At 43.0% G+C, this 20,255-nt stretch overlaps 1 protein-coding gene across 6 annotated transcripts in view; it reads left to right on the forward strand.

Moving 5' to 3' along the window:
- CDK14 (cyclin dependent kinase 14) overlaps positions 1 to 20,255 on the forward strand; it is a 542,651-nt gene that overhangs the window by 368,958 nt on the left and 153,438 nt on the right. Inside the window, exons 11-12 of one of the 6 annotated variants that reach the window (XM_073898783.1) lie at positions 3,829 to 3,983; positions 4,066 to 4,167. The exons of the other annotated variants lie outside the window; for them this stretch is intronic. Of the exons in view, the coding sequence (XP_073754884.1) occupies positions 3,829 to 3,948 (120 nt within the window). The 3' untranslated portion in view covers positions 3,949 to 3,983; positions 4,066 to 4,167. Of the gene's footprint in view, positions 1 to 3,828; positions 3,984 to 4,065; positions 4,168 to 20,255 lie in introns of those variants that run through there. 6 annotated transcript variants of the gene reach the window in all.

Raw genomic sequence — 20,255 nt, forward strand, 5'->3', positions numbered from 1 at the left:
GTATCCTAAAATGATGGTGACACATATTGGCAGATGACTCGGTTTTAAATACATTTTAGGAAGTTGGTGGGGGCTTGGGTACCTGTAGCATGTCAAAATTTCTCCCATTTAAAGAAGCTGGAAATACAGTCAGTGGTATTGCAATAGCCGTGCATGGTGATGGAGGGTGGCTACACTTGCAGTGAGCACAGTGAAATGTATAGACGTGTCCGATTGCGATGTTGAACACCTGAAATTAATGTAACACTGTGGGTCAACCATACTTCAGTAAAAAAATATAAATAAAGTGTCTAAATAAGTACTGGGAAATAGGCTGTCAATTAGCATTTTCATGCAGAACTTTGGCTTTTCAGAAATAGATTCCTGACCTAAATTGAGACATGCCTATCCTAACCGTCATTAAATAGATCCCTGCTGGTAGCACGTCAGAGGATGCTGGTTGGAGCCACAGGGAGCTCTTCCTGTGGAAAAAGCAGCCGTCTGGCCAAATATTCATCTGCAGAACCATGCCTAAAGGTTAGAGCTTCTGCTCTTGTGAATTTTAATTTGGCAGTATTTGAAACCTGATGTGTTTGCTGGAAAAAACATCATACTCTAGCATGCTTCTACCAGTCTTTTTTTTTTTTTTTTTGTCAGAGAGAGAGAGACAGAGACAGAGAGCACAAGCAGGGGGAGCAACAGAGGGAGAGGGAGAAGCAGACTCCCCCGCTGAGCAGGGACCCCGATGCGGGACTCGATCCCAGGACCCCGGGATCATGACCTGAGCCAAAGGCAGACGCTTAACCAACTGAGCCACCCAGGTGTCGCTCTACCAGTCATATTTTTACACATGCCTCTCATTTTACCATGATTTTTGGCAGCCCTTCAGGCCTCTAGTACTGAATTTTGTGTATCGCTCACTTTTAAGGCTGACTATTCCAAACTTGCTCTCAAGCATTGCTAAAAATCCATCAAGCCATTATCGTAGATGGTACAGTCACCGAGATGGATGTTTATATGTATTAATTTATACTCTTTATAGATTATACTCTCTCTAATTCTATAATGTTTCCACATGGCCCCTCCTGGACTGTTACTTCTTTTGAAATGTGAGTTGTGCATTTTTTCTGTTCCTTTTCAACCCACCTAACCAAATCTGCTATCATATCAGATGTTCAGTGAGCACTTGTAGAGAGATTTGCAGTCCAGGTCAGAAGCAGAATTGCAGGGTACCTCTGAAACCTGAATAACAAATCGTTTATCTCGGGCCCTACTGCGGTACATCCTATGTTACTATGTATGCTAGATGCCCTTTGTATTCATCATCCAAGTTTTAAGGTTTTGGAAACTAGATTCTATAGGTAGAATGGGGGAGGGGGTGAATGGCTTTTTTTTTTTTTTCCATCTGTCAAACTTTCAAACAGAACTAAACAAAGCATTGTCTGTAGTAACTTCGTATGTGCCCAGTACTGTAGAGGCACAGAAAGTGACCTATAAGGGACCTTTGTGAAAGCCTCCCACAAACGTCAATATGCCTATTGTTCCTGGTAAGAAAGAGAGGAAAGGGAAATCAGAAACACAATCCCTATATCAAAGAAGAAGGCAGTCTGAGTCCCTATGGGACTCTTGTTTGTCTGTTCTTGGGTCCCCAGTGATGTCTCCTTTCTTCACTTTATCTGCTGGAATCCATTTGTAATGAGCAAAAATGGTTTAAGGACTCAGGTCTGTTTTCTCTGAAGTTAATAGTCCTTAGTGAGATATATTCTACTTCTCAAAAGAGACTGACCTAAGACTTTATTCCCCACTGTTTTCTCCAATATGGAAAGATTTTCAAGATATGTAAAAGAAAAAAGGCAAAGTACAAAATGGGTCTGAGTGTCCCTTAGTGGGAGGAAGAGCGAATGGCTGAACAGATGGACATGTTATGGTGTCTAGGTAGTAGCGCACAGAGCATTTCTAGATGGCACTTTCCTACAGGATTCAGGACTGGGCTGGACTAACAGACTCAATTTGATCGAATACTCTTACATACTTTATGTCTACACCTGTACTTTTAATATTTTGCTATTTGCATATGATATTTTCGTAACGATCTTTTAAAGTCAAAAGTTAATGTTTTTAGAGAGAAGAGCCCTTTTAAAGTGAGAAATTAATTTGCTGGTCAGCTTTCCTGTAAACTTTCAGCCCAGCAGTAGGGTGTATGCTTGGTGATGCTCCCTCCAATGCTGGACATTTGGTCTGTATGTTGCTCTTATTGCTATTTGGTCTGTGAAGTCGCTGTCACTTCAGCTGCTTAGGTACCTGTTTGTGCTGGACATAAGCCAGGTAAATGGGTAGTGCTTTATGATAGATGAGCGTCAGCGTTTCTGGAAGGGCTCTGCCTTCAAAGAGCTCTGTTAGAATGGCCAACAACCAATGTATTCTATTACTGCTCTTGTTCTGTGAGTAGGTGAATCTGTACACAGAGATAACAGAGCGTTTTGAATTACAGGGCCAACAGGGTGCAAAAGCTAGCCAGCTTTCCAGATTATTTCCATAACTAAAGCATGGTGCTGCTAACCAGCTTCATCCAGCTCCAGGGCTTGGAGGAAACCAAATTCAGTTGGCTTTGCATCAGCCAGAGGTTGTGCTGGCAAACAGTAAACAAACAAATACGACAGTGTTTCCTAAACAGAGACATGGGGACAGTGGTATTACTGAGTGAATTTATTATGCAAATTCATGGCATTAATGATACAGACTAGATAAATTTGCAATCCTCTGTATAAAAGAAGCAAGAAGAAACAGAAAGGGGAGGAAGCTGTCTTTGTTCAGAAACCCAAGAAGCGCCGTGATGTTGCAGAAAGAACCTAGGCCTTGGGGTCAGAGCTCCCTCTCATCCTCTATGTACATGCTGTTTGTCTTCATACAGTGGACTTCCCTTTCTGAGCCTTGTCCGTGTCCTGAACACAAGAGTACCTAACTTGTGAGGATCGTTATGATAATTGAAGATAAAATATATAAAGAGAGTTTCTAGTAGAGAGAGCCTGGCATAGAGTAGGCCCCATAAGTCAGACTAACTTCGCTGTGCAGACTGGCAGAGCTGTAGCCGCCTCCGTGCTAAGCTTGCGTGCACTCACGCCATCTGCATCAGCCCCGGTGGGCTGGCTCAGCTCTGTGAATGGACAACTCCATCCACCTAATAGCTTCCTGGAACTTCTTCTTTCATGTCTGTAATATTAAGCTTTGGCTCCCTTTCTATACTCTTACCCAGGGAAAATTACACCAAATAGACCTAGCTTTGATCTATTTTCAATTTTGACTGAATTATGGACAATAATACTGTATTCTAAAGTATAGCCAGATACTGCAGGCTACAAAAATTCAAACCCTTTTTAGTCTTTTCAGATCTTGAAAGTAGATGATTAACCATTGTCAGCTCGACATTGACTTGGGCTTTCTTAGCTATTGAACTCCTGGCTCCAATTCACACCTCCATTCTCCCTTTAATCTTGTATAATTTTTTTGTAATGCCTTAATTTCAGAAGTGCATTTATGTGTTGGTTTTGTTATTTTAGCAGAATTATGATCTTTGGTATGCTCCGTCCTAAAAGCTGCTTTTAGCATAATGATTACGAAGCATCTGATAGTCAACAAAAGGACTATTAAAGCATTAATTGTATCTTCCTTCACTGCTTAGGGCTTTCTTCCCCAGAACACCCATGCTGTGAAATTCCATGTTAATAAGACCTCGGGTATTGCAAAGAACTCTTCCTATCCTATCCTAATGCTATATAACAAACCACCTCAAAATTCAGTGGCTTCAAACGAATGTTTTTGTTTTTTAAGATTTTATTTATTATTTGACAGAGAGAGACACAGCAAGGAGGGAACACGAGCAGAGGGAGCAGGAGAGGGAGAAGCAGGCTCCCCACGGAGCAGAGAGCCCAGTGCGGGGCTCGATCCCAGGACGCTGGGATCATGACCTGAGCCGAAGGCAGATGCTTAACGACTGAGCCACCCAGGTGCCCCCAATTGTTTATTCTTACACAAATGCTCCCGGGTTCGTTGGGGTTGGCTGATCCAAGCACAGTTTATCGTCTACAGGTTGAATCCAGGTTGGCCCCACATATTTTCCATTCTCCTTGGACCAGCGGGCTCATCAGGGCATGCCTTTCTCTGGTGATGGCAAAAGAGCAAGAAGGGTGAAAGGAAACATGTTCTCCCTCCTAAGTTTGCAACTGCCCCTTTCCTGTCCAGCCGCATTCCATTGGCCAAACAAGGCAACGTGCTGTAGAAAGACATATGCAAAATCATATGGCAGAGTGCGCAGCTATAGGAAGGAGTGAAGAATCAAGATCAATAATGGCCATCAGCACATCTGGCTTTGCCACTAACCAATGAGGACCTTTGAGCAAGTCTCCAAGCCTCAGCTTCTCAATGATTGCATTCATTCATGGCATTCAACAGATGATTTTACTAGGGGTGCCTGGCTGGCTCAGTCAGTAGAGCGTGAGATGCTGGATCTCGGCTGGGTGTGAGTTTGGGCCCCATGTTGGGTGTAGAGATTGCTTAAAAATAAAATCTTTTAAAAAAATAATTTTCCCGTCTACTTGGAGCCAGGCATTGTTCTAGGCGATGGGACTATTAACAGTGAACAAAATTGTGAGAAATCCTTGCCCATACAGGTCTCATATGCTAGTTAGAGATATATAGTAAATAATGTTTGTGTATGTACATGCGATCATGAGTGTGTAATGTGTCAGAGTAAAAAGTAAAAAGCAATGAAGTAGGATTACATAGGGTAAGTAAAATAATTCACCTCTCTCTGCCCCAGTGATTGCCACTATTAGTGGTCTGGTGTTTGTGGTTAAGGGGGTGGATAGTGGTGCCTGACCATCAGAGTGGGAATTCTGCTCTTCCTTTTTACTTGTCTTGTGATCCTGGACATGTCTATCATTTTTCCATTGCTGCATAACAAATTCCTACAAACATAGTACCCTCAAGCAACATACATTTATTACCTCATAGTTTGTGTGGGTCGGGAATCCAGGCACGCTTAGCTGTGATCATGGTCTCGCAAGGCTATAGTCTGGGTGTTGGCTGGACTGTACTCCTTTCTGGAGCTTGGAATCTTCTTTCAGTCCCGTGTGATAGTTGGCAGGAGTCAGCTCCTGATCATAGTAGGAAAGATGTCCTCACTTTCTGGCTGTGAGCTGGGGGCTGTGGTTTCCTTGCAGTTGCCCTCACAACATGGCAGCTTGCTTCTTCAAGGCCACTGGGAGAATCTCTCTCCATTCTGCTCTCCCTCCAGTCTAACTCTACCAAGACAGTCTTACATAACGTAACATAACGTAACATAACATAACATATAACATAACATAACCATGGCGGTGACTCTCCCTTCACCATTGTCACATACCAGGGACTAGAAGTAAGTCAGTGTCGGCCTGCATTCAGTGGGAGAGGTTTACCCAAGGGCAGGGTTAATGGACGGCCACCTCAGCATTCTGACTGCCAGAAATACGGCAAACTGAACCCCGCCGTGCCTCAGTCTCCTCATTGGTAAAATGGGGGTGATGATAGATCTACATCATCAGGTGGTTTTGAGGATTAAAGGAATTAACAGAAGTAAATCACTTAGAACAATACTGATTACAGAGAAATCTCTATATGAGTACCTATTTTTCTTATCTGTAAAATGTGAGCATTTTGTTAGGTGACTTTGAAGATCCCTTCTAGTTCAAACGTTTAATGATTTTGTCGTAATACACTAGTCTAAGCGAGGATAAGAAATCTACTGATTTAAAAAAAGAAAGGAAAGCATAATATCGGGACAAGTTGAATTTAATCTAAATAGACTGTATGGTCCAAGGAGGCAAGAGTCATTCTTCCACTATGTTGCCATCAGTGGAACCTCCATAAGTACTTCATTATTTGAAGTTTTGTGGGTTGCCTTGATGAGGACTCTTTGAGGGAGGACACAGGCCTTCTAAGCAAATATTTCTGTGTCAGAAACTTTCTTCCTGGGGTCACCATATGGTCCCCTAAATTAATTGAAGCCTGTGGTCTCAAATAGACCACTGGATGACGCCATTGGATTATAACGGAACGGTTTGAATATAGGTGCTAGTTCTATATTTGAGACGTTTGTGTGAATGGCTTTTAATCAGACTTGTTGAAACGTGAGTGACTGGAGCAATGCAGCTCCTAATTGCCCTCTGCCTCCCACACAGGCCATAAAGAGAGGGCCTTATGGTCATCTCTCCAAGACACCTTGAGGCAACAGGAAGGGTCCAGGTCTTGCTGTGACTGCTTCCCCTGCCAAGAGCCACTGATGAAAGCTGCTCCTTTCCAGGCAGGAAAGTGCTTGTGAGTGGGGGGCATTCAGTCTACAGACCAACTCCATGTCCTGTCTCTTTGGTTGATATACTCTGTCTGGAGTGATGACGAGCCAAGGGACCACTCTAGTAGTTGTTGATGTAATTCATACTCTGAGTGTTTACATTCTCTATGGAAAAGTCCATCATTTAGAGCAGGATTTCTCAAGAGCAGCACCACTGCCCTTTTGAGCTGGATATTCTTTGTCACAGGGGGCTGTCCTCTGCATTATAGGCTGTTTAACAGCCTGGTCTCTATCCACTGAATACCAGTGGCAAGCCCTCCCTGCTTGTGATTCCCAAGAAATGTCCACAGATATGACCAAATGTCCCAATGCATTTTATGTATGTATTTATTTACATAGTTATCATGAATTTTTTAAATAATTAAAACATGCATGATTTAAGAAAAAAAAACCTCAAACAGTATAAAATGGTAAGAAATAGAAATATGTCTCATACCCTGGTACCCCAGCACGAGGTTTCACCTTCCAGAGGCAAATATGTTACCATTATTTAGGTCATAAGAGATCTCTGGGGTTTGTACTGGAATTTTTATCCATGCAGACCAGATATGGGCATCTAGTTACTATAAGACACACAGACTTATGTATTATATTTTTATTAGCAACTTTTTTTTTTAATTTGTGTTCAAGATGAAACGAAAATGACTGGAATGAGTCTCTTTCAATTTGTTCCCGTTGTATTTTTTAAAAAGCTTGTCAGCTTTTTCTGGACTGATATGTGGCCTCTTAAGAAGAATGGCCTCTTAACTTAGTCCTTTGGCCTCTGGAGTCTGTCCCCATGATCTGTTTTAAGACTGATGCTGTGTGGCAGTAAGGAAGAACTCTTTGGGGCATCAATATTTTAAGCCCTCGAAGTAGACATTTTTCATCAAATGAAACCACTGAATCCTTCAGAAGTGCTAACACCTGGTTTTTTGCTGGGAGTATGTGAACTGTGGTTTTTACTGATCCCCTTGTCCTATTGAGGACACAGCGTACTCCATGAGGTTGTATTTTTCACATCATGGCACCATCTTCTCACCCAGTGGAATACGATGTCCTTATCGAGGCTCATTCATTTATCAGTATGCATGAGTCACCGTTTTCATGACAAATGCGTTTACCCCATGAATCCGCTTCCTGTATTATAGTATCATAGAATGGAAGTGTGATTTTTGTTGGTTTTCATGGTGGTGGAGATGATCTTCCCACCCAGCTGACTTCCACAGCCTCACCAACACTGATCATCATTCAGGGAAGATTTTTGAAAAGGATCATTCCTCCTCTTGGCAAAACTAAATAAGAGCTCTCACAATCCTGATGACAGTATAAACTGATGTGATGATTCTACAGAATACATTAGAAAAAAATTTAAAATAGTCATATCATTTGGCTTAGAAACTAGGTTTTTCAAAGTTGCTAAATAGTCACCAGGACACAAAGATTTCTGAATAGAAAAGTCTAACAATGGGGAATAAGTAAATTATTATTACTACTACCACTACTATTACTATTAACTAACAAACCACCATGGTAATTATTTTTTATGCATTACCTCATTTAACTCTCACCATGTTGTGAAATAGGTGTTATTGTTATTTCTAACCGTAGCAGAAAAGTGTGTCTAAAAGAAGCTAAGCCACACATCAGAAGGGTAATGATTATGATGATGATGATGATAATCATGGCAGCCGACATTCACTGTCACTATGGCACGTGGTATGCTAAGTACTTTGCATGTATTACCTTATTTAATCCCCTGACCAAGAACACAAAGAGGTAGGTATTCTTTGTTATACCCATTTTACCAAAGAAGAAACTGAAGCACGGGGAAGTTAACTAGAATAAAAGAGGTTAAATTACAGCATTCGGAATATTTCACCCAATTGGGATTTGAGTGCAGATAGATTGATTTCAGAGGCCACACCCTTTTTTTTTTAAAGATTTTATTTATTCATTTGAGACACAGAAATAGAGAGAGGGAGAGAGAGCATGAGCAGGGGGAGAGGCAGAGGGAGAGGGAGAAGCAGGCTCCCCACTGAGCCAGGAGCCCAACATGGGACTCGATCCCAGGACCCTGGGATCATGACCTGAGCTAAAGGCAGACGCTTAACCATCTGAGCCACCCAGGCGCCCCTAGAGGCCACACTCTTATCATTGTGCCTACCAAGATCATGTGGTTGTTATGTGAATGCCCGACCAAAACCCAAACTCAGATCTGGTGGACAGTCTGTTAATCAATGAGAAGTATAGCTAATTAGTGAAGCTAATTCCATATGGTGGGTTGTCTTGTATGTGATGTGATTATTTACTGTCTTCAGAGGTAAATGGAGTAAAAAATATAACACACAGAGGTTATCAGGGATAGGAAGTAATGAGTTCCCTCATCATATTAGAATTACACTCCCAGTTTCTAGGACTCTCTGAACACCTCTTCCTAGTTTCTTAGCAACCTGAGTACTTAATGTTCTCATCTTCCATATATGTGCTGCTGAAGTCTACACCCATGAACATTCTTTCTACCCAGCCAGCTAGGAGTTTTCTACCCTCCCCTCAGGCACAGTCCAGCCTGGCCTCAAATGCAAATAGTGTTGAATGATTTTAAAGTAATTTAAGAATTGTGGATATACGTCTTGAGGTGTTTTGTTTGCTCAGTTATATCACCACTGGCATCATCTTTAAAAAGTGAGGTCTTCTTGGCCAGGGATGGGAGGGTCTATGTGTTTTCAAAATGTTTGTGTCTTATCTAGTAATGGAACTTTTCATAGTACATGTTAATAAGAGAATCAGATTCTGTTATCTGTTATGAACATACTGTCACAAAACTGGATTGCCTTACACTGTACCACAGCTGTACCTGTCACTTTGTTCAGATCTCTTTAATTCTGAAGTCAGCGACAGAACAGCCCATAAATTAAGGAGGAGATGGGTTTCTACCAAGGGATTGTCCAAAGATAGAAAAGTAAATTTTCAGTGACATCTTGGGGAAACCCAGCTCACCAGTTCAAGTAGGAGGTGGTTTAAAGCTTACACAGTGAATAACTTAGTAGAAGACAATGAGTTTTATGACTTCGGTCTCTTAAATTGTACTTATGCAAGTGTGGTACATGGGATGAGAAAGTGCTGAAGATGATGGTTCTGGTTCTTGGACTCAGGTCTCATCTTTTAGAGGACTGTGGATGACCTTGATCGTATGGCCGCTGCCTCCTTCTGACAAGGCTAGTGGGCAAAAGAAAGACATAATGGCTCTGTTTGTAAAGTGCAGTGTAGTCTGAAAATGCGTCTACCAAGGACAACCTTGTGCGATTAAGACTCTGAGCGACCTGCCAGTACACTGTCTTTAAAGCAATGCTGGAAAAGAAGAGTGGCCGGGAGCATTTTCTTCCTTTTTGAGTTGTATATATACTTAAAAGAATGAGTCGCCTAGGACTCTAGGCAGCAGTGCCATGGGCCAAAATTCCTAATTTGTTTTATCTTTCAGAAATGCCCACCATCCTCCATCTCTGTTCTTCAACTTGTTGCACTGTAAGCCTATTTTAATGATAAGGAGCAGTAAGGCAGACGTGGATGAATCTTGAACCATCTAGGTGAGCTCTTTGAACGGACTGTTACCTGCCTTTTTAGTGAACGTGGTCATTAGAAGACTCTGCGCCTTTGTTGGACTGGCCTTTTGCTCCCGTTTGTTGACAGGCAGGCTTGTAAGACTGTCCTTTGTCCCCGGCAGCCTGTTAGTGGGAGAATGGGGGGCATGGCGGAGAGGGAGTGATGGATGAGATGTTGCCTTCTGGAGAGACCAGAAGAGCTGACAGCTTCAGCTGTGTAGGAGGCCACATCATGTCGACATCCAGACCCCCAGCTTTTGGGAGACTCTGTCCTTTACTGAAAATAATAAACTATCCTGGCAATGTTTTTTGACGTGTTGGTAATCCAGGTGAAAACAACTTCTTAAGAAACAACAAGACAGGATTGTCTTACAGAAGTTTGATGGAAGATAGAAAGAAATACCCATTGCTGGTCCAACCCGATTTGTCTAAGGTTTTTAATCTCCATTTTGTCTTTCACACGGGGATAAAATTCATGGTCAAGGTCATCATATGTGTTTAAATTACTTTCATGGTATAATCTAATGGGAGTCCATTAGATCTCTAGAGTCCAGAGACCGTCCCTTCTCCCCTCCCCCCACCAGTCACCATTTGCTGTGTGACCCTTGGAAGTCGCTCAGCCTGTTCCAAACACCATTCGTGTATCTCTATATAAATCAGGGATCCCCATTTAGGGTTTATTATTTATTAGATCACATTTCATATTTCCATATGCTGAAGCTTCCTCCCCCCAACCCCTCTGAGCATTATCAACTCTCAGTCCAAACTGTGATGCAGGATACATTAAGAGTTTGTGTGTTTCTCACTTGGAATACCTGTAGGACAGGTTCAGCCTTTCTTTTCCTTGCGACACTTAGGCCTAAGAGCTCTTGGCTTACCAGTGCTACCCTTTGCTATTTAATTGTGGAGTTAGCACTAAGTATCAGTGTCTCAGTCAGTGCTGGCTACTATAACAGAATGCAGTAGGCTGGGTGGCTGTAACAGTAAACATTTATTTCTCACAGTTCTGGAAGCTGGAAGTTCAAGATCAGGGTGCCGGCATGGTTAGATTCCGGGTGAGGGCCCTTTTCCTGATTATGCCTTTACATGGCTTTTGTCAGAATGTGCACAAAAAGAGATCCTGTGTCTCTTCCTCTTTTTGTATGGGACCTAAATTCTCATCATCAGGGCCTCATCCTCCTGACCTAATCTAATCCCACTTACCTCCCAAAGACCCCACTTCCAAATACCATCACTTTGGGGTTAGGATTTCAACAAATAAGTGGGGGGGGTGGCACTTCTAGCACTAAGTGTTTGAAAAAACTGATTAAGGGGTGAGGAGGAATTCAAGTATCTCTCTGCTTTAGCATTAATTTCTTAGCTGATTCATATGTAACCCACAGTGCATAACTTTCATTATTTCTAATTATTGGAGACTGATTGGCCCAGTATAGCATTGATGCATAAGTGCATTGAAATGTAATGTGAACTTAACCAGATAACTCACAATAATCTAAGCTGGTGCTGATGAGGCTAAATTAACACCAGTTTACAATTTAAACTTAAGAATAACAGCCATTGAAATTTACAACCATGGGGTTATAACATGGGAGATGAACCCGTAGCTCAGTGTTGTCCAGATAATTGCAGAACTCCAGCTGTCTTGGTGTACCCGTGGTTGTCAGGAAGATCCAACGTTATCAGAACTTGAGTGGCAGCCAAAATTCCTGAGATGATACCTCATTTTCAACTCTAAGTAATTTACTAATTTTAGATTATAGATACCAAATTTTGGCATTGGTATTCTAAATGCCAGTTCTTGACCCACACTGAATCTGTCAGGAATAAGTAGCCCATTTGTAGGTGGAAGTCTGTGATAATTGCATGCCAGTCACCAAGAGAGTGGGAGCGGGAGGGACCCGTGGACCTAGAGCTTGTTATCATGAACATCACCCTTTATCGGGGACCGACTTTTCCATAGCTGTATCCTAGCTTCTGACACAACCATTGGCAACAATGAGTTCCCAATAACTTTCTAGGGATCAATATGTAATAATAGACACATGTTGAAATTATGGTTAAATTATAGTTTAAATAGTTAAATTGTATAGTTATATAGTTAAACCCCAGTTAATTATAGTTAACTAGTATATATACAGTTGCAAAAACTGTAATAAAATATTGCAGCTGTAGCACGCTCTATAGAAATATCTTGACCTAAATTTTTTAACAGCCTTCCTGCCAGTAAACTTAGCAGAGGTTTCGTTGTAACTCACACCTTCCTGCATACCCCATTCAAAGCTCTAAAAATAACAGCATCTCTTTTTGGAACAGGTAAATGTATAGATTGCCTTTGGTAGGCAGGCTCTGACCTACATACTTCGAATACAAGCACATCCCTTACTCCCGGCGGGGCGGGTGAGGCTTTGTCCTGCTCTCCCTCCTCCTCCCCAGCACCACAGACACAACAACACAGGAGAGGGGCTGCCTCCTTTCCAAGCCCTCCACCACTTCCAGGGGCTCTCTCCCCTGCCCCACTCTAAGCGCAACTAGGTGTCTCCATGAAAGAAGTAAACACGTAGTAAAGGGGAGAAAGAACATCCAAGCCGGTCACCTGGCAGAGACACCCTGCGGGCAAGCCTCAGAGTCCACCCGACTGCTGTTCCCCATTAACCGTGCTAAAAACGCAGAGGAAATGATTCACTTTCTGACCACCTCTTCCCTATTCCACTGGAGTGTCTGTCACTGCTCCCAAGTCACACAGCTCCCTTTTCTGTGCTTGGCCTCGATCTCCATCCCAGCATCTGCCTGGGCTCGGAAGCCTCAGGCCAGCCCATTCTATCTCTCTGGACTGGTATTGCTGCCTCAGCCTAGAGTTTGACGAGTCTTGGGGACTGGTTCCCTGTCCTGCTCGCTGGAAGAGAGGTGTGACTTCCACACTGGCTGCATTTGGATCAGAAAGGCTGTTGTCCGGGCTGGTTTGGCTCTGTAGTGTTTTTTGGTTTGTTACGGATAATACTAGCCTTTCGTGCATCAGCCACCATGTAGAGAATCATGTCTTTGGGAAAATATTTTGTGAGTCCCAAGCAGCTCTCAAACTATGAGAACACAACTCCATTTTAGGTGCCGATATTTAATTTTTGCTTTATGGAATTTTATAGTCATAAAGGGAAAATAAGACCCCTACTAAGCTCTCACTTGCCATTTTTACGTAATGGAGTTTTCTGACTCTTGGGCAGAAACTGGTAAACAACACAAATGCTCATCAGTGAGAAAGTGGATGAATATCATTCCATTAACATTATAGTCACACGAGAGTGTGGATGAATCTTAGCAATATAAAGTGGAAAAAAAATTCCAAAAGATTAGCTACAGCCTTGTATCCTGAATATAAAATATGAAATAATTAAAAATACTTTATAATCTTTATAAGGACAATAAAATTATATAAAAACAAAGGATAGAGAATAATGAACATGAATCAGGATGGAGCTTGCTTCAGGTGGGCATGGCTGGGTGATCGCATGGGGCCTGAGCTATAGGATTAGATGTGGCTGTTGTTAAATAACCCAGTTCTTGTCCGAGGTGGTGAGCTCATAGGTGCTTATTCTGTTAATGGAAACAAAACTCTGTGTACTAGGTTGAAGAAAAAGAAAAAGAAAAAAAAAATTAAATACATCCTCTTTTCTGTTACATTTGTCAGGTTGGAATAAGAAGGAATGACAAAATCAGCTTTCTTAGTAAATAGCTATAATGGGAGTATCTTTGACTCTGAAACCAATCTAAGTGTGCCCGGGAGGTCAGCGGAGGCACGACAGGCCTTAGCTGGTGAGGTTGCTCAGCGGACCGCTCAGCTTCGGCCTGTCGGTCTTTGCTGGTCTTGCAGCCGTAAACTGGTTTGGAAGTCAACTGAGGTGAATTAACAGTCCTCTTAATAAAGTGCTGGCATCTGAGTGTTGAGGTGGGAAGGGCACCAGACGAAAATCCAGGCTGTGTCCTGGTCTGTTTTTCTCTCCTAGGGCACCTGACCAGGTCGCCCTTCTTTGCAGTATAGTTTTCTCATCAGCGAAGTCGCTAATACTGTCCTACTTTATTGGGCTGATCGCAACTCATGAAATAATAGGTGTGAAATTGCAAACAGTAAAGCAGCTTCGGTGAGGTTATTATTGCTGCAAGTGGATATTTCTGTTTATTTCATGTTTTGGATGCATAAAATATCCATTTTGAGTATCATGTATTAATAATATTTTGTAAATGGTAATTTTACTCTGTAGTAGGCTGAATAAAGAACACCAAAAATATTAGACGCTAAATCTCTGGACCTGTAATTTTACCTTATTTGGAAAATAGGTTTTTACAGATGGGATTAGGTTAAGGATCTTGAGATAGGGAGATTATCCTGGATTATCCGGATGGACCCTAAATGCAGTCATCAGCGTCTTTGTAAGAGAGGAGGTTTGATACAGAAGTCAGTGTAGGGGTGGAGGCGGAAATTGGAGTGATTCAGCCACAAACCAAGGGAACCCCCTTAGCCCCCGGGAGCTGGGAGAGGCAAGAAATGGACTCTATCCTAAAGCCTGGAAGGGAAGGTAACCCCATAGACACCTGGATTTCAGCCCAATGAAAATGATTTCCAGTTGCTGACTCCAGAACTTCAAGAGAATTAAAGTTCTGATGTTTTAAGTCAGCAAGGTTGTGATTATTGTTACAGCACTGACAGGAAACGAATACATTAGCTTTCACATATTCTTGAAGGAAATTAATTTTCTAAAACATGCTCAAGGATGCAAAGTTTCACAGTGTTGCAAGCCAGTTCCGTAGCTTTGTCATTTTTAATTTTAATATAAAAATGAATATTTAAAAAGCTACATTTTTGAAGGCAGAAGTTATAGTTTTGCATCTTTGTGTCTCCCGATAATTAGCACATTGCTTTGCACGCAGGTGATGCTCAGTAGATAGGAACACCACTTTCATTCGAGAAAAAGAAAACGGTGATCAATTTGGGCCTATGGTATGTGTCATATGTGACACAGACATGTGTATGTGTCTGTGTCCTAGAATTTTCATTGGCCTCAAGTTTGCAGCTGAAGTTAAGAGCATCAGTGGATTATTGTGTCTTGCCTGTTTCCAGAAATGATTCGAAGCCTCTTGCCATAAGAAACACCTAGACTTTGAGACTATTCAAGTGAGGACAGGAGAGCTGTGTGGGGGATGAGCTCGGAGGCATAGAACGCCGAGCCAGACTCATGCAATCATTGTCATCTGCGGTGGCTCCTGATACGAGGTGCCCGCACCACTGAACTGGAAATTGCCCACAACCCCCTGCCCTTTCCAAATGCTACTTGAACAAATATACCTACATGCTCTGGATGAAGGTGCCTGTGACCAGAATTTCCTCTCTACTTCCTGTGCTTTTTAGGTTGAAAAATCCAGTTAGAATGTGTTCTTTAAAGCAGCGTTTCTCACGCTTCGGTGCTGATATGGATCACCTGGGGTTCTTGTTGAATTATAGATTCTGATGCATCAGCCGGGGAGTGGAGCCACGCTGCCTTCTGCAGGTGATGCTGATGCTGCTAGTTCATGGACCACATTTTGAGAAGCAAGCCTCCAGCATCTGGTGCTCCTGCCTCCAGGTCCCGCCCCCTGGGTTCATTTTTCCACATTCCATGCCCCTGCTTCAGTCAGCCTCGCTGTGTGGCATCTGCTTGGCAACATTGCCTTCCTCCGGCCTCCGCAGCCTCCACCCTCGGGTTCCTGACTGGCGCACGTTAGCGCCCTTGACCGCGGCTCCCACAGCGCACTGCGGGGACTGACCGGCTGAGGCTGAGCCCCAGCAACATGGCCCAGGGAAAAGAAGAGAAAAGCCACTGAGATGAGAGTGCAATCGATGAGGGAGTCAGGGTTTAGGGAGACGGGAGAGAAACAGTAGGAGAGAGGGGGGAAGGGAAAGAATGAATATTTTATTGGAGGAAAACATTTTAAATGAGCTGTGCTCGGTGCAGAATTTGCCAGTGAAGAGCATTTTCTAGAGTAGTTTCAGATTTATTCTTTAGTTACCTTCTAATTTCTCTAACAGCCAACTGCTTGTTTTGTTCACTTACCTGCTGTTTGTGGCCCTTTGGATCCAGGCCGAAGACTTAAAAAAAAAATCTATAAACCATCTAAACTGAGGGCCTCTAAGAGATCGCCTGGTTAGATTGGGCCAATCAGTCCCAGCCCTTAGTGACATTAGAATCACCAGAGAGCTTTAGAAAGTTCCACATACCTAGGCTGCAGCTCGGACCAGTTAAATCAGAATCACTGGGGTGGGTCCCACTCCTTAGTGTGTTTTTTAACCTGTTTTTTTTTTTTTAACCGCCTCCCAGATGATTCCCATGTGCAGCCAGATGCCACTAAACTAGACCTTTACCTTCTAGCGGGTGAATTGAATTCACTTTAAGTAAAACGCAAAGAGCTGTCCTTTAATTTTGGTTCCTTCCCATCTGAACCCTTGCCCTGTTGAAAACTGTACAATATTTTGGAAACACCATCTCTTTTAATCCAGCAGTTGAGCCACTGATTAAATATTGAAGCAGCTTCTGAAGTCCCAGGCAGCTTTTCATTTTCTCAGTGTGGTGGCTCCCCCTGCTGGCCCTTCTCAGTAACGGTCGCTGCTCTGCAGAATCTCACTGCTTGTTCTGGACTCTGGAACACAACCAACCTGGAATCATAGCATCTTAGAGCTGCTTTTCTGATCCCATATGCAACCTGTATGCCATTGGCCATTGCCAAAAATGAATAGTGCAGACACTCTAACCCTTATCTAGTGGCATTGTAGGTAAAGCCTAGGGAATGGTGGAAGAGAGGAACTATATGTGTGGTGTATATACATACACACACATAATATACATGTGTATATATACACCACATACATGTATATATTTGCTTATCATGCTACCAGAAAAGATTCTGATATCAGCCATTGATTGTGCTGGTTCCCTGCAAAATAATTAATATTAAGACATACTTTAGAAAATGGGGAAAGAAAGCTTTCATCCATATCTTCTCTGCCCTCCTTCATCTAATCATACCCTTTTCCTTATCAGCTCACTCCTCCTTATCTATCCAGTAAGTTATAATGATGGCCAAATATAAACAAAGGTAGATGCAAATGCAGGACCTCATCCTGTCATATAAACTATCTGTTGTATTATGTCAGAATTTTACCACAGATGACCCTTGTGTCAGTGGAGGCAGAATTCGATCCTTATAATATCTGACTGCAAAATATGGTACAGTCCAACCCTTAGCTGCGATTAAACCTCATAGGGCTGCCATTCCAGTTTATACAGCTCTTGTACTTAGAATGCCCTTCTCTGTTGCACATTAATATCTTAACCCATTGGCCCTTGTTTTCCATCCGACTCCTCACAGCATAAGTCAGTCCCCCCAGTGACATTGCTGTACTTCATCTGTTCGAGGTGATGTCCCACACCATTGCTTTTCATTGAGGGTAGACCACCTCTTGGGACGTGGGCCCACCACCGCCTTTCTGGGGACATCCTGTAGAAGACTGTTTATTTTTGTCCCTCTCCACAGGCAGCACCTGGTACTGGCACAGCAATCCAGACGTGTTCTGACTAGTATGATTCAGTGATGTAATCTGCATTAGTTGTTTATTGCTGTGTAACAGTATTACCACAGACCTAGCAACTTATTTTTTAAAGATTTTATCCGTTTATTTGAGAGAGCGAGCAAGCACGAGTGGGGGGAGCGGCAGAGGGAGAGAGAGAAGCAGACTCCCCGCTGAGCAGGGAGCCCGATGTGGGACTCGATCCCAGGGCCCTGGCATCATGACTTGAGCCCAAGGCAGACACTTAACCGACTGAGCCACTCAGGCGCCCCACAAACTTAGCAACTTCGCATACATTTATCATCTCACAGTGCCTGTGGGTCAGGTATCCAGGCATGGCTTAGCTGGTGCTCTGCTTCAGGTTCTCCCAGGGCTGCAATCAAGGTGTTCAGCTGGCCTTCAGTCTTTTACGAGGTTGGGCTAGGGAAGGATCCGCTTCCAAATCATGCGGTTGTTGACAACATTCAGCTTCTTGTGAGCCATTAGACTGAGGGCCTTGAGTCTTGCTGGCTGTTGGCTGAAGCCACCTCCAGTTTCTTGTCTATGGCCTTCCCAGTTGGCGGTGAATCATTTAACACCATCTGAGCCCCACAGCTGCCCTTTCTGATCCTCCTGGGAGCGAAATCGTGCCGCTCTTAAGAGCACAGTCTTTCTAGTCAGACCAAGCTGGTTTTGAATTCCAGCTCCACCCACTTGAGAACTGTTTTTCTGGATAGAGTGCACACAGGCAGGAGAAGTTAGGAAGTTCTGCTTTTCTGTGGCTCATCTTTGAACTCTATAGCACCTGTTCCAGAGTGCAGTGTGTGACAGCCAAGCCCAGTTCTGCCGAGCTTCTTCACAAGCTGCATTTAGGACTTCTCCCTGAGGAATCATAAAGAATCTTCCAGAACCCAAAGTAGTACAGTTGTGAAGCAATTAGGATTTTAAAGATGTGTGTTGTATGTGTGGACTTTCAGAGTTGTGGTGTAAAAATCATCAGAGTTACCTGGTTGTTCTCCATTTCCTTGGATTCGTTGCTAAGTCAGCTTGAAATCACCCAGCACTGCCCCAGAATGCCCACCTCATAAAACCGAAAAACCTAAAGTGGGAACCCAGCACGTTGCACATCACTGGTTTAGTACATACCCATGTGAGCCAGTTTTATCTGCATTTGATAGGCCCGAGTTCCTCTGCGCTGGAGTCTCTGTGAGAGACTCCTCTGACCCTTTGACCCAGGAAAACTATTAGCAGCCCTTGTTCTGTTTAAACTGTGGGCATTCTTCAGGAAAAGCCTACAGACTCATTTTTAGCAGACCTGGGATCTGACAGGGAAATATGAGAATTCGTGCAACTGTTAGTAATTTGGAAAGGTAAGTAAATATTTCTGACAAGCACTAGTTCTTGAGCTCTGAGCTTTAGAAGTTTAGAATCCGCTCTTTGTTTGTGGTAAAGTAGATGTTTCAGCAGAGAGACCCTCTTTTTCTGAGTGTCTTCCTCTGCTCATCACAGAGGCTGACACGGTGGGTGGGATCATTACCCGTCAGTGTGGAAGTAAGCCCAGAAGAGTTACGTCTGGGGTCCTTAAATCCTAGTTCATCAGGGTCAGGCAGTGTAAACCTCTACTGAGAAGGTGAGATCATCCCTTGTTTTTCTTAACAGATGCTTTTAAGTCCAGGAAGTCACAGAGACACCCTTCTGGAAACTGTGTATGCATGAGTATAGGGAAGTGAGACCATTTTGTAGCTTGTGTTTTGGCATTTGCTTTCTATTACCATAAATAGGCTAAAGAGTTCCAAATGTTTTTCTGGACTTTAATCCCTCTCCTGAGATGTGTATCTGTATTTCCCGCTGCTCTTGACACGCCCCCCCCATCTTGATCTGCAGGCCTTTCTCCCATTCAGTAGATCTAGGATTAAACTCATTGCCCTCAGCCCCCAAATTTGCTTTATCACCTACATTCTTGATTTTTAGCTAATAATTTCTTATTGCCTATAAAATGGCTCTTAAATGGTAAGAAATACATTTTGATTTTTTAAAGATTTTATTTACTTATTAGAGAGCACAAGCAGGGGGAGGAGCAGAGGGAGAAGCAAGGAGCCCGATGCAGGACTCCATCCTAGGACCCTGAGATCATGACCTGAGCCGAACGCAGACGCTTAACCAACTGAGCCACCCAGGCGCCCCAAGAAATACATCATAACTCATAAAGCACTCATATACATATACTCACACAGATGTAAGGTGAATAAAAGTTTCATAAAACAACATGTATCTTTAACATGTATATTACCTTCTGATATTACCTGTTCTATTCATCTTAGAAAAATGCTGATATGAACACTGAAATTTACAGTCTCTCGGGGTCATGTGACCTGTAGGCTGAGAAAACCTGAGACAAAGTGCAGTCCCCATTTATTCATTCCCTGGCCTTAGCCTCCCCTTCCATAACCCAGCCAACAATCCAGTGACACTACACGCTATAACCCAGACACGCCACTTGCTCATTCAGTCAACATGTACTGAGTGCATATTTGGTGTCAGGCGTATTTGGTGTAGGCACTAGGGATCTAAAGATACGAACACCGCAGTCTCCACTCGGAGGTCTACGGTGCAGTGCGGAGACAGACCAGTAATCTAACAATTGTAAGGCCATGCGTCGGTCCTGTAGGAATCCTGTACAAAGCCATCAGAGATTATGAGGATCACAGCGTGTAACTTGGACCAGAAAGTCTTTCAGGAA

This window comes from Callorhinus ursinus, unplaced genomic scaffold (genome assembly GCF_003265705.2).
Source record: "Callorhinus ursinus isolate GAN/ISIS: 27379988/994484 unplaced genomic scaffold, GSC_fseal_2.0 scaffold12, whole genome shotgun sequence".
Taxonomy (NCBI): Eukaryota; Metazoa; Chordata; class Mammalia; order Carnivora; family Otariidae; genus Callorhinus; species Callorhinus ursinus.